General features: G+C 45.5%; 2 protein-coding genes across 3 annotated transcripts in view; both read left to right on the plus strand.

Annotated features, from left to right (window-relative positions):
- The window catches only part of ubac2 (UBA domain containing 2), a 41,830-nt gene extending 40,572 nt beyond the window's left edge, over positions 1-1,258 (plus strand). The window contains exon 9 of the mRNA XM_065022615.1: positions 38-1,258. Within this exon, the coding sequence (XP_064878687.1) occupies positions 38-151 (114 nt within the window). The 3' untranslated portion in view covers positions 152-1,258. The remainder of the gene's footprint in view (positions 1-37) is intronic.
- Positions 1,259-1,610: 352 nt separating this feature from the next.
- On the plus strand, positions 1,611-21,307 carry tm9sf2 (transmembrane 9 superfamily member 2). 2 transcript variants are annotated; one of them, XM_065022610.1, is made up of 17 exons: positions 1,613-1,992; positions 2,715-2,782; positions 5,713-5,806; positions 6,276-6,403; positions 10,401-10,530; positions 10,707-10,831; positions 11,277-11,388; positions 11,605-11,684; positions 11,772-11,880; positions 13,512-13,644; positions 15,099-15,218; positions 15,602-15,659; positions 16,058-16,217; positions 16,346-16,497; positions 17,575-17,686; positions 19,497-19,668; positions 20,034-21,307. In XM_065022610.1, the coding sequence occupies exons 1-17, from the start codon at positions 1,843-1,845 to the stop codon at positions 20,099-20,101; spliced, it is 1,971 nt and encodes a 656-aa protein (XP_064878682.1). In that variant the 5' UTR covers positions 1,613-1,842; the 3' UTR covers positions 20,102-21,307. The 2 variants fall into 2 exon arrangements, with proteins under 2 accessions (XP_064878685.1, XP_064878682.1); XM_065022613.1 differs by lacking the exons at positions 19,497-19,668; positions 20,034-21,307 and adding an exon at positions 19,263-19,406 and having other exon boundaries at positions 1,611-1,992.
- The last annotated feature ends 974 nt before the right edge of the window (positions 21,308-22,281 follow it).

A 22,281-nucleotide genomic window follows, 5' to 3' on the forward strand; every position in this document is an offset into this window, starting at 1 on the left:
TCTGATGTTTGTGTGTGTTTATTTCTGTTTCCCATAGGTTGCCAGATTGATGGAGATGGGCTTCTCCAGAATAGATGCTCAGGATGCCCTCAGAGCGTCCAACAACGACATCAACGTGGCAACCAACTTTCTACTGCAGCATTTAGGTTAGGGAGGAGTTTGAAAGATGTAGAACCTGAGAGAGAAAAACAACAGAGGGAACAGAATAAAGAGTGTGTCTGATCCAGTGAGCAGGGTCCTGGGGGTTTGAGGCTGAAGAGTGGGTCTGATCCAGTGAGCAGGGTCCTGGGGGTTTGAGGCCAGGGGGACCGGCCTGCGCTGGAGCTCCAGAGGACTACACAGAGAATAACTCAACACAGACTACACAATTACTAGGAGGAAAGGAGAGAGGAGGACAGTAATGCTGCTGCTGTCCACCGTGCTTCCTGAAGGGTGAAGAGGGCTGTCCACAGTGCTTCCTGGTAGTGGGTGCTCTGCCCTGTTCCAGATAGTTTGGATACTCTGTCCTGTCACCTTGCTGCTGAAGGACAGAAGATGGAGGATCAGAAGGCTGCTATTCTCAGGGCTTGTTGCATCTAGTGTCTTCTCTATACTCTATATATAGCATTACCATGGTTCATTATGGCTTCCTCCACCTCACACACACCTTCGCCCAGAAAACACACACACACACACACACACACATTCGCCAGTCCCTAAAGGTTTTCTTTTGTGTCATTTGTCCATGGACAGTGATTACAGGAGTTTGTTTGCTTGACTTCTGCAGAATTAATCTAAAATCTTAAAGGGGTTTGAAATGAGGAGAATTTACTAAATTATGGAAACTGTCAATCTTGTACTCAATGAAAAACATCTGCACATGTAATACTTAGTGGATGACTTGTATGTTTAGCTGCTCAGTGGCTACATTCTGGTTAACTACACTATGGAATAAAATCATGGTGACAAGATATTAATTATTTAAACTGTTTCACTAGTTTTTCACAAAATCATTGAGGATTTAACACTTATTTATATAATTTTTATTTACTTTTTGTTTTATGTGACTGACTGTATAAACGGAGGTGTGCTTGTTGTTTGGTTAAACCTATGCCTGTGTGTGGTGTTATTATGCTACAGATTACAAATGATTAACAATTTAACAAACTGCTTCCAACCACTGAAATATATGCAATGTGCTCTGCTGTGGTAACCGTGCTGCCCATACAGCGTTACAACAGTATAATGGCCTAATGAATAAACCTACCTCTCACCTTCATATGCTTTTCTGCTTTACTTCACAGCATTACTCGTATAACATTTTATTGTGCTTTGGGATGACTGCACTGACAACCATGGCGAATAATAGTTCCCGTTTTGAGAGAAATATTAGTTTTACACTGCCATCTCCAGGTCGTTGTTGGAATAGGCACTTTCTGCCAGAGCCGAAATTGTAAGGTGCTCTGAATGTTGCTGTTTGATTCTCAGCAGAATTAGAAATCATGACAATAAACCCGTTTTTATTCTATAATTTTTTTTGTCGGGAAATGTCTTCTATTTAACACAAAGTGCTATTCTTTCAACAACAGCACAGCCAACTTTACCTCCAGAGTCCCATCATCCTCCACTGAAGAACACGTCCATGTAGACGCAGATGACGTGTCTGCCCGCTGCAGGAAAAGTATCTGGGTTATGTAGCTACGAAGGCAGACAGATCCCAGCTAGTTAACGTTAGCTACCTTATGTCAACTGTCCTATCTGGTGAATTCAAATGCCAGCTAGCCTGTCACCCCCTGTGTAGACAGATATTAGCGTTACGCCAAGAAACGTTTAGCTAACTAGGTTCGTCGAGAGAAGAGGAAAATGTGCTCCCTGCACAGAGCGAGAGGCTCTGTTTTGGTGATCTTCCTTCTGCTACACAGCGCTACAAGTTTCTATCTACCGGGTCTGGCCCCTGTTAGTTTTTGTGAACCAGGACAAGCTGGGAAAGAGAATGAAGTACCGGACTGTAAGGTAGTTAGATCAACAACAACAAAAAATGCGCTGACGGTTTCATGCTATCTTCTAATTATCAGCTGGCAAGTAAAGCTAGCTACCAGTTAACTAGCTGCTAATGTTAGCATTCTGAAACTCCTTGGAAGGGATCAGAACAGCTTGCTGTCTTGGTTACCATTTGAAGCTGGATAGCTGTCATAATGATGAATCACTAGGTAACGTTAGAATCTAAATGTAGTTAGTTAGAACCAGTGTTGTTGGCCAACCCGTCAAAGTAAGCTATCTGTAATGCATATTGCTAGCTAGCTAATTAGCACCCCCTACGAGCTAGTTGGGCTACTACTTGTGAGACAACTGCTTAACTTGTGTTGTAGATAGCTAATTAGTTCATCCATACTTTTGATCAGAAGTTACTTGTCATTAAAATGTTTAATTATGTCCCAAATTCCGTATTATCCTAATTTAAAAGAGAGCTGTCAACTGCATGACAGTTGTTCTTTGAGGAAGGGCCTGAATAAGAACTGATAAGAATCAATTCCACTGCGGAACAGGACATAAAGAAATCCTGTAAAGTTATGTAGCCCTCCTCCCTCCCATTTCAGATCTCTAGTCGTTCGCCTAATTGTGCCTTTGAGAAGAAAAAAAAACCAGCTGTAATGTGTGCTGTATTCTAGATGTTGTTGCCGATCCTTGTCATCTACCATTTTGAGAAAATAACTGTGCGTTTGATTGTTTTTCAGTCGACCATCGAGATATTTGTGAACAGACTGGATTCTGTGGAGTCTGTCTTACCCTATGAATACACTGCGTAAGTACATCAGGAACAACAACTTCTTATTGTTCTTCTACAATTCTCAGTCTTGCTGCTGAAGGCTATGGGTTCGGTGCTTTTGGACAGTGTTCTTATTGTGTAGATGCAGACTTAGTGTACGGGGAAGATATAGGTTGCGTTCCAAATGACTCCCTATACACTGCACTACTTTTGACCAGCGACCTATGGGCCATGGCCAAAAGTAGTGCACTGTGTAAGGAATAGGGTGACATTTGTTAGGAACATGAAGTCAGCCAGGTAGGACTAGGCACACTAATACTGTCTGATAAACTAGAGCATCTCTCTGTCACCATCCTCTCTGACTCTTTCTCCTCTCTGTCACTCACCATCCTCTCCTACTCTTTCTCACCTGTCTCTTTCTCCTCTCTGTCACTCACCATCCTCTCCTACTCTTTCTCACCTGTCTCTTTCTCCCGCTCTGACTCTTTCTCCTCTCTGTCACTCACCATCCTCTCCTACTCTTTCTCACCTGTCTCTTTCTCCCGCTCTGTCACTATAGCAGCACCAGCGATATCCAACTGTGATTGGAATTCTGAAGTCCGTAGACAATGTTAATAATACTCTATTGCAGTGCTTGACTTGGACAGGAACTCACTGGGGCTGAGTTCCGGCACCTCTTATAGAATATTAGCTCAAAAGTATGATGGAGCTCCTGCACCTAAATACAAACAGTACTGGCACCTATTTCAGACCAAGTCCAGCACTGTTCTATTACAGTATTTCTGCTTCAACAAAATGGATGCCTAATGTTTAAGATTAGCTGAATCATGGTTTAGAGAAATAGTCAATAGAAGATATAGATATTGGCTTAAGTCAACGAAACAGGCCACTTAAAACCAGTTTCAGTCCTTACTCTGGATCTGAAAACTCCAATGGCATTAAATCAAAGATGGGATACTTTGATAACAATAGCTACTTAGGGTTATTATGTGACATCTGAATTACTTTATTTATTATTTACCTGAGTTAAATGTGATACTAGAGGCCTCAACATGCTCAGCCACAGGAGCTGTTCTGTCACGTCGTTAGAGGACACTAATGTCCCTTTTCCACCGAAGGGTCGTGGAGAGGGTCAGGGGACTGTAATTGAAGTGACGTTGCAGTGTTAAGTGTGCGTGAGAAATGTGGCCTTCTTTATGTTAGCTTGCTGTGTGGCGAGAGAGGAGAGGTTGTTGTTGAAATGTGGCCTTCTTTATGTTAGCTTGCTGTGTTGCCTTCTTTAGAGCTTGCTGTGTGGCGAGAGAGGAGAGGTTGTTGTTGAAATGTGGCCTTCTTTATGTTAGCTTGCTGTGTGACTGAGAGGAGAGGTTGTTGTTGAAATGTGGCCTTCTTTATGTTAGCTTGCTGTGTGACTGAGAGGAGAGGTTGTTGTTGAAATGTGGCCTTCTTTATGTTAGCTTGCTGTGTGACTGTTGTTGTTGAAATGTGGCCTTCTTTATGTTAGCTTGCTGTGTGACTGAGAGGAGAGGTTGTTGTTGAAATGTGGCCTTCTTTATGTTAGCCTTCTTTATGTTAGCTTGCTGTGTGACTTGCTTCTTTATGTTGCTTGCTGTGTGACTGAGAGGAGAGGTTGTTGTTGAAATGTGGCCTTCTTTATGTTAGCTTGCTGTGTGACTGAGAGGAGAGGTTGTTGTTGAAATGTGGCCTTCTTTATGTTAGCTTGCTGTGTGACTGAGAGGAGAGGTTGTTGTTGAAATGTGGCCTTCTTTATGTTAGCTTGCTGTGTGACTGAGAGGAGAGGTTGTTGTTGAAATGTGGCCTTCTTTATGTTAGCTTGCTGTGTGACTGAGAGGAGAGGTTGTTGTTGAAATGTGGCCTTCTTTATGTTAGCTTGCTGTGTGACTGAGAGGAGAGGTTGTTGTTGAAATGTGGCCTTCTTTATTTAGCTTGCTGTGTGACAGAGAGGAGAGGTTGTTGTTGAAAGAGGTTGTTGTTGAAATGTGGCCTTCTTTATTTTAGCTTGCTGTGTGACTGAGAGGAGAGGTTGTTGTTGAAATGTGGCCTTCTTTATGTTAGCTTGCTGTGTGACTGAGAGGAGAGGTTGTTGTTGAAATGTGGCCTTCTTTATGTTAGCTTGCTGTGTGACTGAGAGGAGAGGTTGTTGTTGAAATGTGGCCTTCTTTATGTTAGCTTGCTGTGTGACTGAGAGAGGAGAGGTTGTTGTTGAAATGTGGCCTTCTTTATGTTAGCTTGCTGTGTGACAGAGAGGAGAGGTTGTTGTTGAAATCTGGCCTTCTTTATGTTAGCTTGCTGTGTGACTGAGAGCAGAGGTTGTTGTTGAAATGAAGGAAGACTTTATGCTACAGTTTGTGAACTGAAGTAGAAATGATTTGTTGCGTTAACATTTCTGTCTTGTTGTTGTAGGAACTCTCAGGGCATGTTCATCTTGTAATGGGCTGGCTTGGTGTTGTGGGAACTCTCAGGGCATGTTCATCTTGTTATGGGCTGGCTTGGTGTTGTGGGGAACTCTCAGGGCATGTTCATCTTGTAATGGGCTGGCTTGGTGTTGTGGGGAACTCTCAGGGCATGTTCATCTTGTTATGGGCTGGCTTGGTGTTGTGGGGAACTCTCAGGGCATGTTCATCTTGTTATGGGCTGGCTTGGTGTTGTGGGAACTCTCAGGGCATGTTCATCTTGTTATGGGCTGGCTTGGTGTTGTGGGGAACTCTCAGGGCATGTTCATCTTGTTATGGGCTGGCTTGGTGTTGTGGGAACTCTCAGGGCATGTTCATCTTGTTATGGGCTGGCTTGGTGTTGTGGGGAACTCTCAGGGCATGTTCATCTTGTTATGGGCTGGCTTGGTGTTGTGGGAACTCTCAGGGCATGTTCATCTTGTTATGGGCTGGCTTGGTGTTGTGGGAACAGAACGTTTGTCAACTCCCCTTTTCTCTCCTCGTATTCTTCAGGTTTGATTTCTGCGCTATCGACTCCGAGAAGCGCCCGTCTGAGAATTTGGGTCAGGTTTTGTTTGGCGAGAGAATTGAGCCCTCTCCCTACAAGGTGGGTGATGTACACACACACACACACACTTTAATATCCTGTTGGTATTACATTTCTAATCTCATTACAATGTTCTGCACCTTCATACCTCACTCCGAATGACCGACTCCCCCTTCACTCTGGTGTGCACAACCTGTAACTACATGCTAAATCAGGGAGGGCAACTCTGATGGGGGTGGGGGCCACAAAAAACCTGAACTCATCATGAGGGGGTCGCAGTTGCTCGCGTGTCTGCGGAGCCACATCTATACCAACCCCGGATAACACGTTTAGATAGCTTACTGGATAACAAATGTAGCAATCTGAAATATGTTAGTTGACATGGGCTAATTGGCTGACCATCACTGACTGACATAACAAGAGAAAAACTGCTGATTCACAGCAAAATGAGAGATGTCACCCTGTGTATTCTACTGGTCTAACTCTCAGCAGGAAGTTGAGTAAATCATTGTATGTCTGTGTGTTGAAGTTTGAGTTCAAGAAGAAGGTGGATTGTAAGCCGGTTTGCACTAAATCCTACAACACCAACAAGCCAGAGGACAAAGCCCACCTGGACTTTCTGAAGAAAGGCATGTTGCTCAACTACCAGCACCACTGGTAAGATATTCATACTGCTCACTACCAGCACCACTGGTAAGATATTCATACTGCTCACTACCAGCACCACTGGTAAGATATTCATACTGCTAACTACCAGCACCACTGGTAAGATATTCATACTGCTCACTACCAGCACCACTGGTAAGATATTCATACTGCTCACTACCAGCACCACTGGTAAGATATTCATACTGCTCACTACCAGCACCAATGGTAAGATATTCATACTGCTCACTACCAGCACCACTGGTAAGATATTCATACTGCTCACTACCAGCACCACTGGTTAGATATTCATACTGCTCACTACCAGCACCACTGGTAAGATATTCATACTGCTCACTACCAGCACCACTGGTAAGATATTCATACTGCTCACTACCAGCACCACTGGTAAGATATTCATACTGCTAACCACCAGCACCATTGGTAAGATATTCATACTGCTAACCACCAGCACCACTGGTAAGATATTCATACTGCTCACTACCAGCACCACTGGTTAGATATTCATACTGCTCACTACCAGCACCACACTCACTCACTACCAGCACCACTGGTTAGATATTCATACTGCTCACTACCAGCACCACTGGTTAGATATTCATACTGCTCACTACCAGCACCACTGGTTAGATATTCATACTGCTCACTACCAGCACCACTGGTTAGATATTCATACTGCTCACTACCAGCACCACTGGTTAGATATTCATACTGCTCACTACCAGCACCACTGGTAAGATATTCATACTGCTCACTACCAGCACCACTGGTAAGATATTCATACTGCTCACTACCAGCACCACTGGTAAGATATTCATACTGCTCACTACCAGCACCACTGGTAAGATATTCATACTGCTAACTACCAGCACCACTGGTAAGATATTCATACTGCTAACTACCAGCACCACTGGTAAGATATTCATACTGCTAAATACCAGCACCACTGGTAAGATAGTCATACTGCTAACTACCAGCACCACTGGTAAGATATTCATACTGCTAACTACCAGCACCACTGGTAAGATATTCATACTGCTCACTACCAGCACCACTGGTAAGATATTCATACTCACTACCAGCACCACTACCAGATACCACTGGTAAGATATTCATACTGCTCACTACCAGCACCACCAGCACACTGGTAAGATATTCATACTGCTCACTACCAGCACCACTGGTAAGATATTCATACTGCTCACTATCAGCACCACTGGTAAGATATTCATACTGCTCACTACCAGCACCACTGGTTAGATATTCATACTGCTCACTACCAGCACCACTGGTTAGATATTCATACTGCTCACTACCAGCACCACTGGTTAGATATTCATACTGCTAACTACCAGCACCACTGGTAAGATATTCATACTGCTCACTACCAGCACCACTGGTAAGATATTCATACTGCTAACTACCAGCACCACTGGTAAGATATTCATACTGCTAACCACCAGCACCACTGGTAAGATATTCATACTGCTCACTACCAGCACCACTGGTTAGATATTCATACTGCTCACTACCAGTACCACTGGTTAGATATTCATACTGCTCACTACCAGCACCACTGGTTAGATATTCATACTGCTCACTACCAGCACCACTGGTAAGATATTCATACTGCTCACTACCAGCACCACTGGTTAGATATTCATACTGCTCACTACCAGCACCACTGGTTAGATATTCATACTGCTCACTACCAGCACCACTGGTTGGATATTCATACTGCTCACTACCAGCACCACTGGTAAGATATTCATACTGGTTAGATATTCATACTGCTCACTACCAGCACCACTGGTAAGATATTCATACTGCTAACTACCAGCACCACTGGTAAGATATTCATACTGCTCACTACCAGCACCACTGGTAAGATATTCAAGATATTCACTGCTCACTACCAGCACCACTGGTAAGATATTCATACTGCTCACTACCAGCACCACTGGTAAGATATTCATACTGCTAACTACCAGCACCATATTCATACTGCTAACTACCAGCACCACTGGATATTAAGATATTCATACTGCTAACTACCAGCACCACTGGTAAGATATTCATACTGCTCACTACCAGCACCACTGGTAAGATATTCATACTGCTCACTACCAGCACCACTGGTAAGATATTCATACTGCTCACTACCAGCACCACTGGTAAGATATTCATACTGCTCACTACCAGCACCACTGGTAAGATATTCATACTGCTAACTACCAGCACCACTGGTAAGATATTCATACTGCTCACTACCAGCACCACTGGTACCAGCACCAAGATATTCATACTGCTCACTACCAGCACCACTGGTTAGATATTCATACTGCTCACTACCAGCACCACTGGTAAGATATACCAGCACCACTGGTAAGATATTCATACTGCTCACTACCAGCACCGCTGGTTAGATATTCATACTGCTCACTACCAGCACCACTGGTTAGATATTCATACTGCTCACTACCAGCACCACTGGTTAGATATTCATACTGCTCACTATCAGCACCACTGGTAAGATATTCATACTGCTCACTACCAGCACCACTGGTTAGATAGTCATACTGCTAACTACCAGCACCGCTGGTTAATTCATACTGCTCACTATCAGCACCACTGGTAAGATATTCATACTGCTCACTACCAGCACCACTGGTTAGATAGTCATACTGCTAACTACCAGCACCGCTGGTTAAATAGTCATACTGCTTAGAGATCCATTCTCTGTTTTGTGCAACAGACACATATCTAATTTTCCTCTGAATTGAGATGTAAACACACATTTCCCATACAGGAAGTCTAGAGTTCACAAGCTGGGATTCAACCCAGACTTCAGACACCTGCACTGACTCATGTGGCCAATAGGTGTCGAGCTTGGCTTGTATTGTCCTCTGACCCCATAGACACCACTGACCCAATCCCAAGTAGATCCCTGAACATTAGGCAGTTGTGGAGATCTGAGAGGATGTGATTGGCATTGACCAGGGGTAGGCGACTAGATTAAACCTCTGACTGAATGTTGTCAGAGCGGATGGGAGGGTGGGTCAGAACATCATCATGATAATCATTTGTGCACTGCAAATTGACCATAACTAAGCCCAAAAAGAGATTGCATTTGAAAATAATTTTTTTATACCATGGTCACATTGATACGATTAAATATTTATATAAAAATACATTTGGGCTGAATTCCTGGTGATTTTGCTGGTCTTTTTTTGACCCAAATCTAAAATCCAACAAAACAAATACTAACTTTGGTGCCCCAAAAACGACTCTTGTTGCCAAGCGCTGGTATCAGATGTATGGTGAAACTTCCTCCTAGCCTATCAGAGGACAGGGTGGAGTTATTACCATATAGCTTACACCTCTCAAATCCAATCAGATCTCCACACGTGTTTAGGGGTCGATTTGGGATTGGACCACAGTCTCAACCGCACATTGTCCTTAACCCTGTGTCTGTCTCCTGTACCTCTCCTGTATAGTGGACAACATGCTGTATCTCTGTGTCTGTCTCCTGTAGGATAGTGGACAACATGCTGTCTCCCTGTCTGTCTCCTGTAGGGTAGTGGACAACATGCTGTATCCCTGTCTGTCTCCTGTAGGATAGTGGACAACATGCTGTATCCCTGTCTGTCTCCTGTAGGATAGTGGACAACATGCTGTATCCCTGTGTATCTCCTGTAGGATAGTGGACAACATGCTGTATCCCTGTCTGTCTCCTGTAGGATAGTGGACAACATGCTGTGTCCCTGTGTCTGTCTCCTGTAGGATAGTGGACAACATGCTGTATCCCTGTCTGTCTCCTGTAGGATAGTGGACAACATGCTGTATCCCTGTCTGTCTCCTGTAGGGTAGTGGACAACATGCTGTATCCCTGTGTGTCTCCTGTAGGATAGTGGACAACATGCTGTATCCCTGTCTGTCTCCTGTAGGATAGTGGACAACATGCTGTATCCCTGTGTGTCTCCTGTAGGATAGTGGACAACATGCCGGTGACCTGGTGTTATGACGTGGAGGACGGACAGAAGTTCTGTAACCCAGGGTTTCCCATTGGCTGCTACGTCACTGAGGCGGGGCGACCCAAAGACGCTTGTGTTGTCAACGTGAGTCCATTCATATCCTGTGTGTGGAGGTTAGGCCTCTGAGTAGGGCCATTTTTTTTTTTTGTCAGTTAAACGTTTTGCTAGATAGACATAACACATTATAAGACATTATAAAGGCGTATATTTGCTTATAACACGTTTATAAAGCGCATAACTTAAGCGTTTCCTCGTTCCAGTCTGACTTTAAGGACAAAGACACATTCTACGTCTTCAACCATGTTGACATCACCATCCACTATCATGTGGTGGAGAACGAGGCTGCTGGGGCTCGACTGGTCGCTGCCAAGATGGAGCCCAAGAGGTAGGAGGTCAAACGGTCGCTCACTTAGGGGACAATCGTCACTGTCACTTAGTCATTCATTGATGTGAAGTTAGAATTCACCCCTTAGGGTTTTCTAGTTCTTAACAATTAATTATTTATTTCTCTAGTCTCCATGAAATGTTCATTCTTAGATAATGTGTGTTTCTACTCAAAGTAATGATATCTCTCTTTAATTGACATCAAGTATTTATTTATTGTGATTTATTCTCTCCTCCTTTTCCTCTTCTTCCTCTCCCCTCTTCCTCCTCTTCTTCCTCCTCTCTCCTCTTCTTCCTCCTCTCTCCTCTTCTTCCTCCTCTCTCCTCTTCTTCCTCTCCCCTCTTCCTCCTCTCTTCCTCCTCTCTCCTCTTCTTCCTCCTCTCTTCCTCCTCTCTCCTCTTCTTCCTCCCCTCTTCCTCTCCTCTCTTCCTCCTCTCCTCCAAAGCTATAAACACACCAAAGTGGAGGCCCCCGACTGTGCAGGAGGGCCCATGTACCTGAACAACAAGTTCAGTGGAGAGCTGAAGATCGGCTATACCTACTCTGTCCAGTTTGTGGTATGTTTCTAAACCCCACGACCATTTGAAATGCCTCTGTCTGTGTGACTGACTAGGTTCAGTCTCTGGTTTCCTACGTGCTCTAACGCCGACTAGCCCACTGAGCTAAAGCCTAGACATATGCTTGGGGAGCTAATGCGAGTGGTCAGGTCTCAGGAGAGGTTAGTCATGTGCTCTGGTCAGTGTGTGTAATATAAATGCAGGTGTTGTATCTAGGAGGACACGCACATCAGATGGGCGTCACGTTGGGACTACATTCTGGAGTCCATGCCCCACACCAACATTCAGTGGTTCAGGTGAGTCTCTCTCTCTCACACACACACACACACACATACACACCCCCCTTCTGTCTGTAACTGTGTGTGTATTGTCTTGTCCCCCAGCATCATGAACTCTCTGGTGATCGTTCTCTTCCTGTCTGGTATGGTGGCTATGATCATGCTGAGGACTCTACATAAGGACATTGCCAGATACAACCAGATGGACTCTGTGGTGAGTCTGGTAAATCCTCCACAGTAATCCAGCTGATTGGTTTCCCTTCAGGTCCCAGTCCACCATGTTGGTTTCCCTTCAGGTCCCAGTCCACCATGTTGGTTTCCCTTCAGGTCCCAGTCCACCATGTTGGTTTCCCTTCAGGTCCCACGGTCCCAGTCCACCATGTTGGTTTTCCTTCAGGTCCCACGGTCCCAGTCCGCCATGTTGGTTTCCTTTCAGGTCCCAGTCCGCCATGTTGGTTTCCCTTCAGGTCCCAGTCCGCCATGTTGGTTTCCCTTCAGGTCCCAGTCCGCCATGTTGGTTTCCCTTCAGGTCCCAGTCCGCCATGTTGGTTTCCCTTCAGGTCCCAATCCGCCATGTTGGTTTCCCTTCAGGTCGCAGTCCGCCATGTTGGTTTCCCTTCAGGTCGCAGTCCGCCATGTTCGTTTCCCTTCAGGTCCCACAGTCCCAATCCGCCATGTTGGTTTCCCTTCAGGTCCCACAGTCCCAATCCGCCATGTTGGTTTCCCTTCAGGTCCCACAGTCCCAGTCCGCCATGTTGGTTTCCCTTCAGGTCCCAGTCCGCCATGTTGGTTTGTGGGATGTGTCACATATGAGGGCTGTGTCTGTGTGACACTGGCAAGGGTTATCTAGTGCACACAAACACACAGACATGTCCCTGATGAGGAGTGAGAGGGTAGTGGTCTGGTCTACTGGTTCGGTACAGACACAAACACACAGACATGTCCCTGATGAGGAGTGAGAGGGTAGTGGTCTGGTCTACTGGTTCGGTACAGACACAAACACACAGACATGTCCCTGATGAGGAGTGACAGGGTAGTGGTCTGGTACAGACACAAACACACAGACATGTCCCTGATGAGGAGTGACAGGGTAGTGGTCTGGTCTACTGGTCTGGTACAGACACAAACACACAGACATGTCCCTGATGAGGAGTGACAGGGCGGTGTTCTGGTCTACTGGTCTGGTACAGACACACAGAACCCCAACAACTGGCTCCAAGCTCTGATTGGCTCCAGCCAGCTGGTGGAGGCTTTGGTTATGACCTCGGTGTGTGACCTTGTGTACTCTCCATCTACCATCTCTCATCTCTCCATCTCCAGGAAAACTGACAGCAGATGTTCTCTAGGAAGGCTTGTGGGGGTCACTAGGGGTGACATGTATCTATATTACCCCCCACCAGCACCTCTCACCCCCGACCCCCTCCCCTACCAGTATTGTAGTCTCTATCTGTCTCTGAGATCAGTCATTATTTCAGCAGCTCTGTCCCCTCAGCCCCTCCCCCTAGCGATCAGACTCCCTTCAGCCCCTCCCCCTAGCGATCAGACTGACAGGTAGAGTCACCGCGGCGACCAGCCTGCTCGTGTTCCAACCCGCTGAAGTCTATCACCGCTAATTGACAGGAGAGACCCCACTCCCTCATCTTCTCCCCCCTGTTATATCCTGCTGGGTTCCCCCCCTCACACCCTCCCTGTCCTCTCCTCATTTGGCCTGAACATTCTTGCTGTTTTGTGATGGTATTTTTATAGTGAGAGATGTGGCGATGAAGATGTTATATAGGATAAATCCAGTTGAAAGTGAAACTAAGTGAAGGTCTTCCCCTCCTCCCTCTCTGCTGGTCGTGTCAGGAAGATGCCCAGGAGGAGTTTGGCTGGAAGCTGGTCCATGGAGACGTCTTCCGGCCTCCCAGGAAAGGCATGCTCCTCTCTGTCTTTCTGGGATCAGGAACTCAGATCTTCATCATGATGTTCGTCACTCTCTGTGAGTTCTACAATCTACAGCTCTGTGTTTCTGTCTACCGGAATGCAAAACAAACCTTCTACACTTGTCCAGACCATTTATTTGTCATTACCCAAAAACAAATTAGCAAGGTAGCATATAGTATAGAGGAAGTAGTTAGTACTTAGTTACTTCTACTCTGAGATGAGGACTAGTGTTTAACTTATTTAATGTAGTCACTGACAGTCATCTTGGTTATTTAATGTAGTCACTGACTGTTATTTAATGTAGTCACTGACAGTCATCTGGTTATTTAATGTAGTCACTGACAGTCATCTTAGTTATTTAATGTAGTCACTGACAGTCATCTTGGTTATTTAATGCAGTCACTGACAGTCATCTTGGTTATTTAATGTAGTCACTGACAGTCATCTTGGTTATTTAATGTAGTCACTGACAGTCATCTTGGTTATTTAATGTAGTCACTGACAGTCATCTTGGTTATTTAATGTAGTCACTGACAGTCATCTTGGTTATTTAATGTAGTCACTGACAGTTATTTAATGTAGTCACTGACAGTCATCTGGTTATTTAATGTAGTCACTGACAGTCATCTTAGTTATTTAATGTAGTCACTGACAGTCATCTTAGTTATTTAATGTAGTCACTGACAGTCATCTTGGTTATTTAATGTAGTCACTGACAGTTATTTAATGTAGTCACTGACAGTCATCTTGGTTATTTAATGTAGTCACTGACAGTCATCTTGGTTATTTAATGTAGTCACTGACAGTCATCTTGGTTATTTAATGTAGTCACTGACAGTCATCTTAGTTATTTAATGTAGTCACTGACAGTTATTTAATGTAGTCACTGACAGTCATCTTGGTTATTTAATGTAGTCACTGACAGTCATCTTAATTATTTAATGTAGTCACTGACAGTCATCTTAATTATTTAATGTAGTCACTGACAGTCATCTTAGTTATTTAATGTAGTCACTGACAGTTATTTAATGTAGTCACTGACAGTCATCTTGGTTATTTAATGTAGTCACTGACAGTTATTTAATGTAGTCACTGACAGTCATCTTGGTTATTTAATGTAGTCACTGACAGTCATCTTGGTTATTTAATGTAGTCACTGACAGTCATCTTAGTTATTTAATGTAGTCACTGACAGTTATTTAATGTAGTCACTGACAGTCATCTTGGTTATTTAATGTAGTCACTGACAGTTATTTAATGTAGTCACTGACAGTCATCTTAGTCAGTTATTTAATAGTTGACATGTCATCTTATTATTTATTTAAGTCACTGACAGTCATCTTAGTTATTTAATGTAGTCACTGACAGTTATTTAATGTAGTCACTGACAGTCATCTTAGTTATTTAATGTATCAGTAGCAGAAAAGGACCAACAATAATAGCACACAGTCAAAACCAACGGTGTGTTTTTATTTTCTGATCCATATCCATTGTGTTCCCCTTGTCCAGTCTTTGCCTGCCTGGGCTTCCTGTCCCCGGCGAACCGCGGTGCCCTGATGACGTGTGCCGTGGTGCTCTGGGTCCTACTGGGCACACCAGCCGGCTACGTGGCTGCCCGCTTCTACAAGTGTAAGTGAACATTTGGGCCGAGGGGGAAAGGGTCACGACCCCAACTTGACCCTGGAAAGTCGACCAGTCACGACCCAACTGTGCTGGAGGGTAGCTCGTTAAGCCCAATCAGTGTCAGCTGGGGGCGCGATAGTCTCTGTGTCAATTACTGGTTCAGTGTTCTGTAGAGGTCTGTAGCAGTAGGGGTCCCCCCCCAACCCAACCCTCCCTAGCAACACATGCTCTATGGCCTGAATCCTGCCTCCCTGCTAAAGGCTATATGCCTCAACACCTTGGATGTAAAGAAAGAAGTTTGAATTTCCAAGAAACGTCTGTTTGTCTTCCAAGAGTTGCTGACTGTTTCTCTTCACGTCTGCTCTCTCTCTCTCTCTGTGATGTCACAGCCTTTGGTGGGGAGAAATGGAAGACTAACGTCCTGCTGACCTGCTTCCTGTGTCCTGGGTGAGTCTGACTTTACATTGGTTGAGGAGATAGACGTTAGTTTGTGGTTACGGTCAGGGTTGTTAGTTGACGTCTGTCTCTGTGTTCAGGGTTGTTAGTTGACGTCTGTCTCTGTGTTCAGGGTTGTTAGTTGACGTCTGTCTCTGTGTTCAGGGTTGATAGTTGACGTCTGTCTCTGTGTTCAGGGTTGATAGTTGACGTCTGTCTCTGTGTTCAGGGTTGATTTCTGTTGGTCTGTCTCTGTGTTCAGGGTTGTTAGTTGACTTCTGTCTGTGTGTTCAGGGTTGTTAGTTGACTTCTGTCTGTGTGTTCAGGGTTGATAGTTGACGTCTGTGTTCAGGGTTGATAGTTGACGTCTGTGTTCAGGGTTGATAGTTGACGTCTGTCTCCGTGTTCAGGGTTGTGTTTGCTGATTTCTTTGTGATGAATCTGATCCTGTGGGGAGAGGGCTCCTCTGCAGCCATGCCCTTTGGCACCCTTGTGGCCATCTTGGCTCTGTGGTTCTGCATCTCTGTCCCCCTCACCTTCATAGGGGCCTACTTCGGCTTCAAGAAGACCGTGAGTACAAACACACGTCAATATGTGAATACATTCAAACATACACTCTGTCACACACACACACAAGTCTGTGTGCATATCATGCCTTTCATACTCCTCCCTTCTGTCGTGTGATTGGTGCATTTCAGGGGATTGAGCACCCTGTGCGGACCAATCAGATCCCTCGTCAGATCCCGGAGCAGTCGTTCTACACCAGATCTCTCCCAGGGATCGTCATGGGGGGGATCCTCCCGTTCGGCTGTATCTTCATCCAGCTCTTCTTCATCCTCAACAGCATCTGGTGAGTGTCTCAGTTCAGCTACCCTGCAGACGCTGCTGCTCTGTTTTGGGACTGCTACACGAGCAGCTTGTCACAAAGGCAGAACCAGTCAGTGAGGTTAAAGGTGAACGGGTGAGGTTTGGAGAAGTGTGAACGGGGTTGAGTGAATAACTGACTACGGCTCTGTAGTAGTGGTTGGAGTGAAGCAGAGGACAGCATGTTTTAAAGGGTTTTCTTTATGATGTATGGTTGTGTCTCACCAGATGCTAGAGCAGTGGGTTATCTTTATGATGTATGGTTGTGTCTCACCAGATGCTAGAGCAGTGGGTTATCTTTATGATGTATGGTTGTGTCTCACCAGATGCTAGAGCAGTGGGTTATCTTTATGATGTATGGTTGTGTCTCACCAGATGCTAGAGCAGTGGGTTATCTTTATGATGTATGGTTGTGTCTCACCAGATGCTAGAGCAGTGGATAATCTTTATGATGTATGGTTGTGTCTCACCAGATGCTAGAGCAGTGGGTTATCTTTATGATGTGTGGTTGTGTCTCACCAGATGCTAGAGCAGTGGGTTATCTTTATGATGTATGGTTGTGTCTCACCAGATGCTAGAGCAGTGGGTTATCTTTATGATGTATGGTTGTGTCTCACCAGATGCTAGAGCAGTGGGTTATCTTTATGATGTATGGTTGTGTCTCACCAGATGCTAGAGCAGTGGGTTATCTTTATGATGTATGGTTGTGTCTCACCAGATGCTAGAGCAGTGGGTTATCTTTATGATGTATGGTTGTGTCTCACCAGATGCTAGAGCAGTGGGTTATCTTTATGATGTATGGTTGTGTCTCACCAGATGCTAGAGCAGTGGGTTATCTTTATGATGTATGGTTGTGTCTCACCAGATGCTAGAGCAGTGGGTTATCTTTATGATGTATGGTTGTGTCTCACCAGATGCTAGAGCAGTGGGTTAGTTTTATGATGTATGGTTGTGTCTCACCAGATGCTAGAGCAGTGGGTTATCTTTATGATGTATGGTTGTGTCTCACCAGATGCTAGAGCAGTGGGTTATCTTTATGATGTATGGTTGTGTCTCACACCAGGTCTCACCAGATGTACTACATGTTTGGTTTCCTCTTTCTGGTGTTCATCATCCTGGTAATCACCTGCTCTGAGGCCACCATCCTACTCTGCTACTTCCACCTCTGTGCTGAGGTAAGACACACACACACACACACACACACACACCATCCTACTCTGCTACTTCCTCTGTGCTGAGGTAAGACACCACACACACACACACACACCATCCTACTCTGCTACTTCCACCTCTGTGCTGAGGTAAAACACCACACACACACCATCATACTCTGCTACTTCCTCCTCTGTGCTGAGATAAGACACCACACACACACACCATCCTACTCTGCTACTTCCTCCTCTGTGCTGAGGTAAGACACCACACACACACCATCCTACTCTGCTACTTCCACCTCTGTGCTGAGGTAAGACACCACACACACACACACCATCCTACTCTGCTACTTCCTCTGTGCTGAGGTAAGACACCACACACACACACACACACACACACACACCATCCTACTCTGCTACTTCCACCTCTGTGCTGAGGTAAGACACCACACACACACACACCATTCTACTCTGCTACTTCCACCTCTGTGCTGAGGTAAGACACCACACACACACACACACCATCCTACTCTGCTACTTCCTCTGTGCTGAGGTAAGACACACACACACACACACACACACACACACACACACACACACACACACCATCCTACTCTGCTACTTCCTCTGTGCTGAGGTAAGACACCACACACACACACACACACACACACACCATCCTACTCTGCTACTTCCACCTCTGTGCTGAGGTAAGACACCACACACACACACACCATTCTACTCTGCTACTTCCACCTCTGTGCTGAGGTAAGACACCACACACACACACACACCATTCTACTCTGCTACTTCCACCTCTGTGCTGAGGTAAGACACCACACACACACCATCCTACTCTGCTACTTCCACCTCTGTGCTGAGGTAAGACACCACACACACACACCATCCTACTCTGCTACTTCCTCCTCTGTGCTGAGGTAAGACACCACACACACACCATCCTACTCTGCTACTTCCTCCTCTGTGCTGAGGTAAGACACCACACACACACACCATCCTACTCTGCTACATCCTCCTCTGTGCTGAGGTAAGACACCACACACACACACACACACACACACACACACCATCCTACTCTGCTACATCCTCCTCTGTGCTGAGGTAAGACACCACACACACACACACACCATCCTACTCTGCTACATCCTCCTCTGTGCTGAGGTAAGACACCACACACACACACCATCCTACTCTGCTACTTCCACCTCTGTGCTGAGTTATGACGATCTGAGTATTCCCTGGTCGGGTCATGTGACCAATGGCAATAGTGCCCTTAATGACGAGGATGAAGGGACTGTTTCTCAAATCCTCTTTCTTTGATTCCTAACAGCTTCTCTCTTTAAAAGAGAAGGTCCCAAACAAGGGACTTGGAACCTCCTTCTCCACTACGGTTGAGAAGGAGAGGAGACCGGATGAAAGGAATAACAGGAAGTTTAATTAAGGAAGCGCTACGTTCTCTCTCTCCATCAGGACTATCACTGGCAGTGGCGTTCCTTCCTGACCAGTGGTCTTGTCTTAGATATCTCTGTGTTTATAACATCTTTATAAACACAGATATCTCTCTGTCTCTCTCCATCAGGACTACCACTGGCAGTGGCCTTGTCTTACATTTTACATTTAAGTCATTTAGCAGACGCTCTTATCCAGAGCGACTTACAAATTGGTGTGTTCACCTTATGACATCCAGTGGAACAGCCACTTTACAATAGTGCATCTAAATCTTTTAAGGGGGGGGGGGTGAGAAGGATTACTTTATCCTAAGAAGGATTACTTTATCTTTATAAACACAGATATCTCTCTCTCTCTCCATCAGGACTACCACTGGCAGTGGCGTTCCTTCCTGACCAGTGGTTTCACGGCCGTCTACTTCCTGGTCTATGCCATCCACTACTTCTTCTCCAAGCTCCAGATCACAGGATTGGCTAGCACCATCCTCTACTTTGGTTACACCATGATCATGGCTCTCATCTTCTTCTTATTCACAGGTAGGTAGCTGGGGGGGGGCGGGGCTTCATACTGTAGCTTGCCATGAAGAGGATGGACCAGGTCAGAGGGCAGAGGTTATCCTCATTAGTCCAGTTCAATGGACTGGACCAAATAGGACTGGGCATCCTCCCACCCTGACTGTTATGCTGCCTTTCTAGGGTTTAGGTTGAGGTGCAGCTCTACTCGTTTTCACACACACACACAGTCGGATGGGTGTGTGTGTGTGTGTGGCGTCTGTTGTCGTAGCAATGAGAGTTTCCTAGACAGCAAGGATGTGGGATTGACAAATGGCCCTGGGAAAGTGTGATTTTCATAGTTTCTCTCTTTCTGTCAATTAAATGTCTTGTCTCTTTCTCTCCATCAGGAACGATTGGATTCTTCGCCTGTTTCTGGTTCGTCACCAAGATCTATAGCGTAGTGAAAGTGGACTGAGTAGTTAACCAAAAACTAAACCAATGGATTTTCCTGTTTACTCTGCCACGCCCCCTCACCCCTCCCCCTCACCCTCCCTGGGCTGGAGGGACACTATTGTTACGTTACACCCTGACTGCGTACAGTGACCAGGGCCCACTGGTCTAAATAGGGAGCCGTTTGGAACACAACCCTTGTCTACTGTGTGGAAGACGCATTTTTGTCAGAGCAGCAAGACACCAGAGTCTTCCCGTGTGTGTGTGTGTGTGTGTGTGTGTGTGTGTGTACACACACATCTATACATAATGTAGTCTGGAGTGCAGGAAATACCTGTTGGAGGTCCAGAACCTACTGCACATCAATGAAACATCCCTTATTCACCTCTGACAAATGGAAACAGGAAATCTAGAAGGTTGTGACTATTAACACCCCCCCCGGTTACAGTTAGTTTCTGTCCCCACGTTGGCACACTAAGGTGATTTTACGTTGTCATTCAAACTATTAATAGTGTTGGACAATATGATTGTAAATACCTTTTTTTTCTAATGCTGATGAATGATTTGGGGTCGTAATAAGCTTATAATGTGAGATGGAATTCCTCCTCTAACCCATGTTCTGGGCTGGTAGTGTAGTTGGATGAGAGTCCCAAATGGCACTAGTCTGCACTACAAAAGTAGTCTGCACTATGTAGGGAATAGGGTGCAATTTGGGATGAACACATTTTCTCTGGGGTTTGTTTTGTTTTATTTTGTATTATAAATGCTTGAGTATTAATCAACTGGTCTGTTATTTAACTTTATATTCCAATTACATTTTTTTGTCTATTCTTTCATTTTATTTTTGCCTCAGACACATGCCTCATCAGTAGTTCATTTTATTTGCAAAAACCAACCGTTTGGGATTTTGTGAAAGGCATCATCGACTTCTATGTTCCAAATGGCACCCTATTCCCTATGTAGTGCACTACCCTTGATCAAGGGCTCGGGTCTAAAGTAGTGCACCACATAGGGAATAGGGTGCCATTTGGGACATCGTCCATCAGTTATGTGGGGATCTGATTCTTATATACTTTCAGTGTAAATATACTCTCTTCATAAATGATACTAGTTTCATTAGTCTGACTGAGCATCTGGGTTCCTTCTTTCCTTCACTGGGTTGAAATGATGTAATTATGATCTGAAAAATAAGAAATGGTCCATTTAAAATAAAACAATGTTCCTGTTTTGAGTGTTTTGTTTTCCTGTGTCTATAAGAGCGTAGTCAGTGTAAAGTATAGAACAACACAGTCAAGTGAGGTCGATACATTGAACCGGCGCTGAGGAGAGGCCCTGCTGTGGTGCCCACTAAGCTGAGGAGAGGCCCTGCTGTGGTGCCCACTAAGCTGAGGAGAGGCCCTGCTGTGGTGCCCACTAAGCTGAGGAGAGGCCCTGCTGTGGTGCCCACTAAGCTGAGGAGAGGCCCTGCTGTGGTGCCCACTAAGCTGAGGAGAGGCCCTGCTGTGGTGCCCACTAAGCTGAGGAGAGGCCCTGCTGTGGTGCCCACTGAGGAGAGGCCCTGCTGTGGTGCTGAGGGAGGCCCTGCTGTGGTGCCCACTAAAGGTCACATAAGCTGAGGCAAGGCCCTGCTGTGGTGCCCACTAAGCTGAGGAGAGGCCCTGCTGGGGTGCCCACTAAGCTGAGCCAGAGCCCTGCTGTGGTGCCCACTAAGCTGAGGAGAGGCCCTGCTGTGGTGCCCACTAAGCTGAGGAGAGGCCCTGCTGTGGTGCCCACTAAGCTGAGGAGAGGCCCTGCTGTGGTGCCCACTAAGCTCAGGATGACCTAAAAGGCAAGACCTTCTGTTCAATTCGCTGACATTTGTGAGACGGGATCGACGGGGAAGTTCCCCCACAGAGCCAGAGCACCTCATTGCTGACGGAGGCTTGGTCTAAAATGGCCACAGTGGTCAGGCTGGTTATAATGGTCAGGCTGGTTATAATGATCAGTGGTCAGGCTGGTTATAATGGTCACAGTGGTCAGGCTGGTTATAATGATCAGTGGTCAGGCTGGTTATAATGATCTCAGCGGTCAGACTGGTTATAATGATCGCAGCGGTCAGGCTGGTTATAATGATCACAGTGGTCAGGCTGGTTATAATGATCACAGTGGTCAGGCTGGTTATAATGATCTCAGCGGTCAGGCTGGTTATATCCCTGCAGGTCATCC

The sequence above is a fragment of the Oncorhynchus nerka genome, linkage group LG2 (assembly GCF_034236695.1).
Source record: "Oncorhynchus nerka isolate Pitt River linkage group LG2, Oner_Uvic_2.0, whole genome shotgun sequence".
NCBI classification, from domain to species: domain Eukaryota; kingdom Metazoa; phylum Chordata; class Actinopteri; order Salmoniformes; family Salmonidae; genus Oncorhynchus; species Oncorhynchus nerka.

Excerpts from the sequence above, each read along its gene's own strand:
- tm9sf2 (XM_065022610.1), top strand. The coding sequence starts at position 1,843 with ATGTGCTCCCTGCACAGAGCGAGAGGCTCTGTTTTGGTGATCTTCCTT. Across the intron at positions 1,993-2,714 it reads ATGAAGTACCGGACTGTAAG|TCGACCATCGAGATATTTGT; the intron begins GTAGTTAGATCA and ends ATTGTTTTTCAG. Across the intron at positions 19,669-20,033 it reads CATCTTCTTCTTATTCACAG|GAACGATTGGATTCTTCGCC; the intron begins GTAGGTAGCTGG and ends TCTCTCCATCAG.